The sequence below is a fragment of the Odocoileus virginianus genome, chromosome 13, assembly GCF_023699985.2.
Source record: "Odocoileus virginianus isolate 20LAN1187 ecotype Illinois chromosome 13, Ovbor_1.2, whole genome shotgun sequence".
Classification (NCBI taxonomy): domain Eukaryota; kingdom Metazoa; phylum Chordata; class Mammalia; order Artiodactyla; family Cervidae; genus Odocoileus; species Odocoileus virginianus.
Window position 1 is genome coordinate 19,589,906 of NC_069686.1, and position 12,442 is coordinate 19,602,347.

Sequence of the window (12,442 nt, forward strand, 5' to 3'; positions counted from 1 at the left end):
CCTCTCCAGATAGTTTTACTGTTGTGGTCAAGGATGGCCTACTCTGTGTGAGGAACTATGCTAAGCAGTAAAGGGATGCAGGGGTCAGACTTTGTTGCCCAGGGATCTCACAATATGAGAGATGGGGTCACATGCAACTCTGAAGATTGACAGAGGAGGAGGAGGAGGTGGAGAGGTATGCGGGTAAGTACAGAGGACTCCGAATGCCAGAGGAGATGTTTTACCATCACTCCACAGATAATGGTAATTGAAAGGAAAGGTGGCTTTACAAAAACTATATTAGGTAGGCTGTCCAGTATAAAACGTGAGCCAGGAAGCCAGAACATCAGCAGGGCTTCTATACAAAGTTGGGGGGTCCAGGTGGAGATATGAGAGAAGGGCATGAAAAAGGAGGGGTATCAAATGTTGGTCATGGAAAATAAGGGGAACAGAAGGTGTAAAAATGATACCGATATAGGGTAAAGGTATTTTGCTTTACAGAAACAGGAAAGTGAGGAGAGTTTGAGAGATGGTGATGGGTTTGCTTTAACACACAAATCCTACTAGGATGTGTTCTGAATATTTCAATATATTAAAAGCAGAGTCTTTATTTTTACAATCACCATGAAGGCAAAATACACAGGAAGGATTCCATAAACCATTTGATGATATAAGCCAAATAGCCAAGTTCTCTTCTGCACATATGTATGCCTTTTCTAAAAGGTACCTACCAACTAGGGTCTGGTCTGTTGCCTGAGGAAACCGACTTTCCTCATCCAAAAGTGCAAGCAGTCCCAGGGGTTTCTGGAGGAACATATCCAAGAGGGGGCGATTGTCCTCATACTCCACGGGTGTAGCATCAATGCCCTCGTTCTGATACTCCATCTGGAAGGAAATGGATCGTGAATCACTCCAGCCCAGTACTGACCTAGGTACAACCAGGCTGCACGCACTTTCTCTGTCTGGCAACACTGAACAGGGGTATGTTTTATGTGAGTAGGACAAGGCTTTTCTGCATCCAGCACTGTTGAAGCTCAGGATTTAAGACTAACCTACAGGGAGCCTATGGCAGGTGATAAGGTTGGCAAGAGAACCTTGCCTCTCTGTCTCTCAGACATGGACTTGGTAACTCAAATTGAGAAGCTGATGTAGAAAGGAAGGGAAGCTGAAAATTTTTTATTCTGGTGACAAGTATGATTGAAACCAGGAGGAAAGCAGATTTCTGTCTTCTGCAAAGGAATCATCTTGAGCTAAAAAAAAACCTAAAAAGAACTCCAGATTTCCTGGGAAAAAAATCAATGGAAGTAAACTAGATTGAAACAAGGTCTAGTTTTGTACAAGATGGATGGGGGAGGAGTGCACTGTGGATTTGTCCAGTTTCCATGATAAAACCAATACCGGTGTTTACAGTCCATGACTTTGTCTTTATCTAACCTAGTCTAACCTAGCAGTTTAATGTGTCCCTTGATCTTGCATTAAAACAAGGAACTTGGTCAGAATGTTTAGTTTTTACAACTATATACTCTCTCTTCATACAGGAGAGTCTTGGGATTGGGGTTTGGGTTGGGGTGGAGGATAAGGGCCCCAGACTTTGGGTCCACTAGCTTTACATCCTGTTTTATTTGCCATTAGACTCATGGGGGGAAGATTTCCATTTTGAGAAAACCAAAAATGTATCTTACTCCTCCCTGAAGATACCCATCCACTTCTGGTGGGGTCTAATATGCAGGAGACAGGAGATTCATACGGTCAGTGAGGGAGTTAAGGAAACCAAGAACATTATCCCGACTTCCAGGTCATCCTGTATCATTTTGGACATGATCACAGATATTTTTAGTTAAATAAAGCAGAAGAGAATGTAGCATTTTGGGCAATGCATATGAATCAGTTTGGAAACAGCATTTAAATAATTGGCTTGTCACCAGCTTCACTCAAGGGAGGAAACGTACCTTTCCACAGAAATCGAGACCTCTTTTTATCAAACTACATTTAGATCGCCAAGTTATTTTGACAGGACTGCCTCATCAGTGGTTTGTCTTTGGAGTCTTTGACCTGTTAACCTCACTAACAAGGTTTCTGCTTCGAACTCTGGGCAGCCTGTAGGCACATTCCCCACCAGGTCCAGTGCCTTCAGAGTTCACTGTTACCTGCTCGAGAGCAAAAACATGCTGATTGAAATAGTATTGAATTTGCTCATTGGCGATGTTTATGCAGAGCTGCTCAAATGAATTTCTCTGAAAGTTTTCGAATCCAAAAATGTCCAAGATCCCCACATTCAAACCATCGTCTGCAGTACTGCATGAGAGAGAAAAATAAAACCTTTTAGAGAAGGAAACAGCAGTCTCAGGGCAGAGAGAATATTCCTGCCTACATTTTTATCAATACATGTAGCTACTCAGGGAAGGCAACATCCTGCCACCTTTCAGAAAGAAACAGTCTATGTGTTAAACAGTTGATTTCCTGAGTCCTTCAACCGTACTTCCAACTTCTCTTATTTTAAGCAACAGAATACTTTCAAATTTTCCTCAGAAGCTCCATCTATAGAGAGATTAAAGAAGAACCACTCTATTTGAAGGGGCTGGAACTGCTGCTCATTTATTCTTTTACTTTCTCACCCACAAGGCTTAGCTGGAAGAAGACTCTAGAATTTGATACTGTCAGTTCCTCCACAATTTAGAAAACACTAGTGCTTAGCACAGATAAAGCTGTAGAAGTAGCAATACTGTGAGATTTCTGTGCTTTAACACCTCATGAAACGTCTCAGTTGATTCTAAAAACAGCAGAAGGAGGAGGATATTATTCTCATTTTACAGATGAGGAAACTATGATTTAGGATGTGCACAAATGAAGCTGTGGAGTCTGGATGCAAACCCCAGTTTTCCCAGCTCCTAGCTAAGCTTGTTCTTTTAAATACTATACTGCAGTGGCTCTGTAATCATGACCCTCTCAGGTGTAAATACACCGTCTTTTAAAGGAGATGCCCTGAGATCGTCATTAAAGAAAACCCAAGAGAGGACCAAATGCTTCCTCTTGGAAATTCTAGGAGACACTGGGGTCAATTACAGCTCTCCTCAAGGTCTCTGCTCATCGGGGGAACTTGCCATATGTTTTTGTCTGGCTGCAGAAGTGTATTGATGCGATTTACAATCCAGCTGAAAAGCCTCCCATACAGGGCTTTGGACATGGCATCTCTGACATCTGAGGCCCTGTCCACAGTGTTGGCGCGGATGATGGTCTCGCCCCGGGTGACCACGCAGTGTGAGGTGAGAGCCTCCTGGAGCTCTTCAGGGCTGATGCAGAGAACCAAGGCAGCTGGAAGAGAGGGTGAGGATAATGCTGGAGAATGTAGACATCCATCCATCTGTCCAAACAGCCAGCCAACCAGTTAGCCAGCATTCATTCAACATCAGCCATGTGCCAGGCTATATCTTCAGAATTCAGAGCCAAGGATAAACATGTGGGGCCCTGAACCCCAAGAAACACCTAGACTGATGCAGTACCTCCCAAACTGTTTTGAAAGTTCTTTACATGTGTTAGATAAAAAAATGTGGAAGGAGGTGGTCTTTGACCAAATAAGTTGGAACAATTGTTGGAGAGTATAGTCTGCTCTCAGAAAATCACAAAGCTTATTGGTATAGTTAAGTGCTACAGTTTAACACAGGAGATGTTTATTTAAATAAGCTTTTTTTTTTTTTCTTCCTAACTCAGGAATCTTATTCTTTGTGCCACTATTGCCAACCCACTCCAGTACTCTTGCCTGGGAAATCCCATGGATGGAGGAGCCTGGTAGGCTACAGTCTATGGGGTCGCGAACAGTAGGACACAACTGAGTGACTTCACTTTCACTTTCCATTTTCATGCACTGGAGGAAGAAATGGCAACCCACTCCAGTATTCTTCCCTGGAGAATCCCAGGGACGGGAACCTGGTGGGCTGCCGTCTATGGGGTCACACAGAGTTGGACGTGACTGATGTGACTTAGCAGCAGCAGCAGCATTATTACTTGTGGAAATTTAAAAATAAATATGTGCATGTGTTATCCCCTCCAGATGCTGATTCAGTGAATTCAGAGTGAGGTCCAACCTCTCATATCTTTTCAAAAATTTGCAGATGGTTTTTTAAAGCAGCCACTGGTGAGAATCACTGCCCAAAGTTACCTGCCACGGACTTTTCAGAAGAACATCTGTGTACTTGCCACTTATGAAATGAACACTGATGTTCTACAAGATATTCTCTGGGAAACACTGGTTAGTGAAAACACCCAGAGTCAGTTAAGGACCAGCACATTATATCTTCAAGTCTTGAAAAACTACTCAAGTAAAAGAAACACGTACTTTGGCAAAACAATGCACAGGAATTGAATACGTACCATTTTCCAAGGCTTCTGCATTGGGCACCTCACTTTTATCTGTTTGATGCTGAGAGGAAATAGCTGCAAACTCAATGTTTCCAATATTCAAAATCCCAGCTAATATCCTGTACACTGAGTGCACCTCCTGAAAAGGACATCAAGAATCATGTTTGGTCATTGCCAGTCAAACCAATAAATTTACCAGCACTGTGGTAGAAACCACTAGTCCACCCACATCCATCTCCACCCCACTGTCCTGGGCATACAAACAACAAATGTCCAAGCCTTCCTTGCAGTTAGGCCATGTAACTAAATTCTTAACAAAGGAACAGGTAGAATGAGGGGGGCCATATCTGGGCTTTCTTTATAGAAGGGAGCATGCCTCCTTCAAGCCTTTTTTTCCATTACTGCTAGATCAAACTCCCAACAACCTACCTTCAATCATACCACTGATTAGAATGTCTGAGACCAATGACTGGATGGAACAGAGATGTTCTACAATCTGAACCTCTTGCCTTGGAATGCTTACATTACAGAGAACTGATCTTTGTTCTTTAAGACACTTTTAGCCTTTAACCCTAGCTAATACCAGCTCCCAAATTCAAGTATGGGTCTTTCTTCAAGACAAGAGTAGAGATGTTTCCTTAACCTCTTGAATATAGTTTATATGAAATAGTTGAGGGGCATTCATTGATGCTGCACTAGAACATCTGAAGTTAAATTATGGAGTATATAGTTATGAATGAGGTCAAGGCATTTTGAAAGACTCACTAGAAATTACCTGTCATGTTTTAGTACAATAAGAAATAAACATCTGGTCTTCATACCCATTTCTGGCACAAGAGTTTCTAAAACTCTAGGACTTCTTGAGTGATAGAGCCGAGAAGGGTGTCCTTTGTTCATCACGATAAGCCCCTTTCATCCACACCTGAGTTTGTGCTAAGGAGGAGGCTCTTGGGGGATGGGTGTGCTGGTTGTCAGAGGAACCAACAATGTGATTAAAGGCTGGAAATCTTAGCTGGACCCCAGACTTCGAGGAGAGCACATGGCTTGAGATAGAGTCAATCATCAATAGGCAATGACTTGATCAGTCATGCCTAGGTAACAGAGCCTCCACTAAAACCCCTAATTGGCCAGGTTTGGAGAACTTCTGGGTTGGCAAACACATGAAGATGAAAAGAGGAGTTGGTGCCTCCTCTTCTGATACCTTGCCCTGTAAGTCTCTTCCATTTGTCTGTTCCTCAGTTGTATCCTTCATAATAAACCAGGAATATTAAGTGAACTGCTTTCCTGAGTTCTGTGAATCCTTCTAGCAAATTACTGAACTTGAAGAGGGGTGTCTTGGGAACTCTATTTACAGCCTGTCTATTAGAAACAGGAAAACATGGGAGTTGCAACTGGTATCTGAAGTTGGGGCAGTCCTGTGGGAATAAGCCCCTATCTTGTCTAATTTGAAGCTAACTTGAGAGGGAGGAGCCAAGATGGCGGAGGAATAGGACGGGGAGACCACTTTCTCCCCTACAAATTCATCGAAAGAACATTTGAACGCTGAGAAAATTTCACAAAACAACTTCTGATCGCTAGCAGAGGACATCAGGCGCCCAGAAAAGCAGCCCATTGTCTTCGAAGGGAGGTAGGACAAAATATAAAAGATAAAAAGGGAGACAAAAGAGCTATGGACGGAGACCCGTCCCGGGAAGGGAGTCTTAATAGAGGAAGTTTCCAATCACCAGGAAACCCTCGCACTGGCGGGACTGGGGGAAGTTTTCGGCAATCTAACTGGGAGGAAAAATTAAATAAGGCCCACAGATTACGTGCCTAAAAGCAACTCCCAGCAGAAAAGTACCCCAGACACCCGCACCCGCCAGCAACAAGCGGGGGTGGAACGGAGAGGAGCGGGTGGCATTGCTTAGGGTAAGGACTGGCCCGAAGACCCTGAGAGCAATCGGAGGGAGCTTTTTTAAACTGTGGGACCTCAAGGGACAAAATTAACCAGCCGGAACACACTGCCCGCGGTTCGCAAAACAAAGGGACTGAGAAACTCCAGAGAAGAGCCGGCCCATCCCCGCTGGAGGTAGGAGGCAGGGGGGAGGGGAAAGGTGCAAACTCAGCCCCTGAGAAGCCACCCCCTCCCACACTGCAAACAGGCCCCCGGTTCCTATCTAAAGACTTCCTGAGACCCGACTGGCGGCACACGCTGGGGCCGCGGAGGGAAAAAGCGTGCCGTACCCGGGGAGATTGCGCCTAAGCCTCTGGCTGCCTGGGCCACTCGCCGGGGAGGGAAAAGGCGCGCTGCACCCTGGGAGAGTGCACCCAAGCCCCTGGCTGCCTAAACCGCTCAGGCCGGGAAAGGCACAAAACGCAGGCGCAACCGAATCCGCACTTTTGTGGAGTACCCGAAAACTGGAACCGCAGTCAACGCAGGGCCCGCTCCATATAGAGCAGCCGGGAGCCTGAGCAGTGTAGACGGTGAAAGCACTGACACCCATGAGCGGGGCAAACCCAGTGTGGCCGGAACACGGTGAGTGCTATCCACACAGAGCGGTATCTGTCTGCAGCGCCCCGCCCTCCCCGTAGCAGGACTAAACTGAACTAGCAAACCTAAATAAGAGATCACCTCCGCCCGCCTGTGTCAGGGCGGAAGTTAGACACCGAAGAGACGAAGAGACGGCAAACAGAAGCCAAATAAACAAAGGGAACCGCTTCAGAAAGGACCAGTGCAACAGATTAAAATCCTTGAAGGTAACACCGACTACACCGGAAGGGGCCTATAGATATCGAGAAGTGTAAGCTGTAAAGGGGAGCTATCTGAAATTGAACTGAACCTACACTGACTGCAACAACTCCAGAGAAATTCCTAGATATATATGTATTTTTTTTTTAATTAAAAAAATTTTTTTTTCTTTTCTTTATTTTTTATTTTTTCTCTTTTATTTTCTTTTAAAATTCCCTATTACTCCCTCATTACTCCTCAACTTTCATTTTCATATATTTTTACAATTTTTTTAATTAGGGGAAAAAATTTTTTTTTCTTTTTTTCTTTTTCTTGTTTTTCTCTCCTATTTCCTTTTAAAGTCCTCTAATACTCCTCTATTATTCCTTTTCATTTTCATTTCACTATAAACTTGCCAAAAAAAAAAGAGAGAGAGAGAAACCCTATTTTTAAACCGAACTTCATATACATTTCTAAATTTTTTGTGTGTTTTTGTTTTTAAATATTGTATTTCAAAGAGTCTAACCTCTACACAAGATTTTTAGTCTTTGTTTTTCAGTATGTGATATAAATTTTGGACATTTAAGAATTCAATATTCAGTTCCCATTTCTATTCAGGAGTGTGGTGATTACTCTCCCACTTTTGACTCTCTGTTTTCTACCTCAAAACACCTCTATTTCCTCCTTTCCCCTTCTCTTCCCAATCCAACTCTGTGAATCTTTGTGGGTGTCTGGGCTACGGAGAACACTTTGGGAACAGATAACTGCGTAGATGTCTCCTCTTGAGTCCCCTTTTTCTCCTGCTCACCTCTATCTCCTTCCTCCCTCTCCTATTCTTCATGTAACTCTGTGAACCTCTCTGGTTGTCTCTCATGCTGGAGAATCTTTTCACCATTAACCTAGAAGTTTTATTATCAGTGCTGTATAGCTGGAGAAGTCTTGAGACTATTGGAAGAATAAAACTGAAATCCAGAGGCAGGAGGCTTAAGCCCAACACCTGAGAAAACCAGAAAACTCCTGACTACACGGAACATTAAGGAATAAGAGACCATTCAAAGGCCTCCATACCTACACTGATACCAACCACCACCCAAGAGCCAATAAGCTCCAGTACAAGACATACCACGCAAATTCTTTAGCAACGCAGTAACATAGACCTGAGTGTCAGCATACAGTCTGTCCAAAGTCACACCTAACACATAGACCCATTGAAAAACTCATTACTGGACACTCCATTGCACTCCAGAGAGAAGAAATCCAATTCCACGCACCAGAACGCTGAAACAAGCTTCCCTAACCAGGAAACCTTGACAAACCAATCGTCCAACCCCACCCACTGGATGAAACCTCCACAATAAAAAGGAACCACAGACCACAAGAATACAGAAAGCCCACTCCAGACACAGCAATCTAAACATGATGAAAAGGCAGAGAAATACCCAACAGGTAAAGGAACATGAAAAAAGCCCACCAAGTCAAACAAAAGAGGAGGAAATAGGGAATCTACCTGAAAAAGAATTTAGAATGATGATAATAAAAATGATCCAAAATCTTGAAAACAAAATGGAGTTACAAATAAATAGCCTGGAGACAAAGATTGAGAAGATGCAAGAAATGTTTAACAAGGACCTAGAAGAAATTTTAAAAAGTCAGTTAAAAATTAATAATGAAATAAATGAGATCAAAAACACTCTGGAGGGAACTATGAGTAGAATAACAGAGACAGAAGATAGGATAAGTGAGTTAGAAGATAAAATGGTGGAAATAAATGAAGCAGAGAGGAAAAAAGAAAAAAGAATCAAAAGAAATGAGGACAACCTCAGGGACCTCGAAACGCCCCAACATTCGAATCATAGGAGTCCCAGAAGAAGACAAAAAGAAAGGCCATGAGAAGTTACTCGAGGAGATAATAGCTGAAAACTTCCCTAAAATGGGGAAGGAAATAGCCAACCAAGTCCAAGAAACCCAGAGAGTCCCAAACAGGATAAACCCAAGGCAAAACACCCTAAGACACATATTAATCAAATTAACAAAGATCAAACACAAAGAACAAATATTAAAGCAGCAAGGGAGAAACAACAAATAACACACAAAGGGATTCCCATAAGGATAACAGCTGATCTATCAATAGAAACCCTTCAGGCCAGAAGGGAATGGCAGGACATACTTAAAGTAATGAAAGAGAATAACCTACAACCTAGATTACTCTACCCAGCAAGGATCTCATTCAGATATGAAGGAGAACTCAAAAGCTTTACAGACAAGCAAAAGCTGAGAGAATTCAGCACCACCAAACCAGCTCTTCAACAAATACTAAAGGATCTTCTCTAGACAGGAAACACAGAAAGGTGGTATAAACGTGAACCCCAAACAACAAAATAAATGGCAACGGGACCATACCTATCAATAATTACCTTAAATGTAAATGGGTTGAATGCCCCAACCAAAAGACAAAGGCTGGCTGAATGGATACAAAAGCAAGACCCCTATATATGCTGTCTACAAGAGACCCACCTCAAAACAAGGGACACATACAGACTAAAAGTGAAGGGCTGGAATAAAATATTCCACGCAAACGGAGACCAAAAGAAAGCAGGAGTTGCAATACTCATATCAGATAAAATAGACTTTCAAATAAAGGCTGTGAAAAGAGACAAAGATGGACACTACATAATGATCAAAGGATCAATCCAAGAAGAAGATATAACAATTGTAAATATATATGCACCCAACATAGGAGCACCGCAATATGTAAGGCAAACACTAACGAGTATGAAAGAGAAAATTAATAGTAACACAATAATAGTAGGAGACTTTAATACCCCACTCACAACTATGGATAGATCAACTAAACAGAAAATGAACAAGGAAACACAAACTTTAAAGGACACAATGGACCAGATAGACCTAATTGACATCTATAGGACGTTTCACCCCAAAACAATCAACTTCACCTTTTTCTCAAGTGCACACGGAACCTTCTCCAGAATAGATCACATCCTGGGCCATAAATCTAGTCTTGGTAAATTCAAAAAATTTGAAATCATTCCAGTCATCTTTTCTGACCACAGTGCAGTAAGATTAGATCTCAATTACAGGGAAAAAAATTGTTAACAATTCAAACATATGGAGGCTAAAAAACATGCTTCTGAATAACCAACAAATCATAGAAGAAATCAAAAAAGAAATCAAAATATGCATAGAAATGAATGAAAATGAAAACACAACAACCCAAAACCTATGGGACACTGTAAAAGCAGTGCTAAGGGGAATATTCATAGCATTACAGGCCTACCTCAAGAAACAAGAAAAAAAATAAATAACCTAACTCTACACCTAAAGCAACTAGAGAAGGAAGAAATGAAGAACCCCAGGGTTAGTAGAAGGAAAGAAATCTTAAAAATTAGGGCAGAAATAAATGCAAAAGAAACTAAAGAGACCATAGCAAAAATCAACAAAGCTAAAAGCTGGTTTTTTGAAAAAATAAACAAAATTGACAAACCATTAGCAAGACTCATTAAGAAACAAAGGGAGAAGAACCAAATTAACAAACTTAGAAACAAAAATGGAGAGATCACAACAGACAACACTGAAATACAAAGGATCATAAGAGACTACTACCAGCAGCTCTATGCCAATAAAATGGACAACTTGGAAGAAATGGACAAGTTCTTAGAGAAGTATAACTTTCCAAAACTGAACCAGGAAGAAATAGAAGATCTTAACTAACCCATCACAAGCAAGGAAATCGAAACTGTAATCAGAAATCTTCCAGCAAACAAAAGCCCAGGACCAGATGACTTCACAGCTGAATTCTACCAAAAATTTAGAGAAGAGCTAACACCTATCTTACTCAAACTCTTCCAGAAAATTGCAGAAGAAGGCAAACTTCCAAACTCATTCTATGAGGCCACCATCACCCTAATTCCAAAACCAGACAAAGATGCCACAAAAAAAGAAAACTACAGGCCAATATCACTGATGAACATAGATGCAAAAATCCTTAACAAAACTCTAGCAAACAGAATCCAACAACATATTAAAAAAATCATATACCATGACCAAGTGGGCTTTATCCCAGGAATGCAAGGATTCTTTAATATCCGCAAATCAATCAATGTAATACACCACATTAACAAATTGAAAGATAAAAACCATATGATTATCTCAATAGATGCAGAAAAAGCCTTTGACAAAATTCAACATCCATTTATGATTAAAACTCTCCAGAAAGCAGGAATAGAAGGAACATACCTCAACACAATAAAAGCTATATATGACAAACCCACAGCAAGCGTCACCCTCAATGGTGAAAAACTGAAAGCATTTCCCCTGAAATCAGGAACAAGACAAGGGTGCCCACTCTCACCACTACTATTCAACATAGTTTTAGAAGTGTTGGCCACAGCAATCAGGGCAGAAAAAGAAGTAAAAGGAATCCAGATAGGAAAAGAAGAAGTGAAACTCTCTCTGTTTGCAGATGACATTATCCTCTACATAGAAAACCCTAAAGACTCTACCAGAAAATTACTAGAGCTAATCAACAAATATAGTAAAGTTGCAGGATATAAAATTAACACACAGAAATCTCTTGCATTCCTATACACTAACAATGAGAAAACAGAAAGAGAAATTAAGGAAATGATACCATTCACCATTGCAACAAAAAGAATAAAATACTTAGGAGTATATCTACCTAAAGAAACAAAAGACCTATACATAGAAAACTATAAAACACTGATGAAAGAAATCAAAGAGGACACAAACAGATGGAGAAATATACCGTGTTCATGGATTGGAAGAATCAACATTGTCAAAATGGCTATACTACCCAAAGCAATCTATAGATTCAGTGCAATCCCTCTCAAACTACCAATGGTATTTTTCACAGAACTAGAACAAATAATTTCACAATTTGTATGGAAATACAAAAAACCTCGAATAGCCAAAGTAATCTTGAGAAAGAAGAATGGAACTGGAGGAATCAACCTGCCTGACTTCAGTCTATACTACAAAGCCATAGTCATCAAGACAGTATGGTACTGGCACAAAGACAGAAATATAGATCAATGGAACAGAATAGAAAGCCCAGAGATAAATCCACGAACCTATGGTCACCTTATCTTTGACAAAGGAGGCAAGGATATACAATGGAAAAAAGACAACCTCTTTAACAAGTGGTGCTGGGAAAACTGGTCAACCACCTGTAAAAGAATGAAACTAGAACACTTTCTAACACCATACACAAAAATAAACTCAAAATGGATCAAAGATCTAAATGTAAGACCAGAAACTATAAAACTCCTAGAGGAGAACATAGGCAAAACCCTCTCCGACATAAATCACAGCAGGATCCTCTATGACCCACATCCCAGAATTTTAGAAACAAAAGCAAAAATA

General features: G+C 41.2%; 1 protein-coding gene across 1 annotated transcript in view; it reads right to left on the minus strand.

The window, feature by feature from the left end:
* Positions 1–12,442, minus strand: part of MYO3B (myosin IIIB) — a 408,982-nt gene that overhangs the window by 212,537 nt on the left and 184,003 nt on the right. Inside the window, exons 15-18 of the mRNA XM_070476366.1 lie at positions 4,348–4,474; positions 3,081–3,291; positions 2,127–2,274; positions 711–864 (exon numbers count right to left, since the gene is read on the minus strand). Of these exons, the coding sequence (XP_070332467.1) occupies positions 711–864; positions 2,127–2,274; positions 3,081–3,291; positions 4,348–4,474 (640 nt within the window). The remainder of the gene's footprint in view (positions 1–710; positions 865–2,126; positions 2,275–3,080; positions 3,292–4,347; positions 4,475–12,442) is intronic.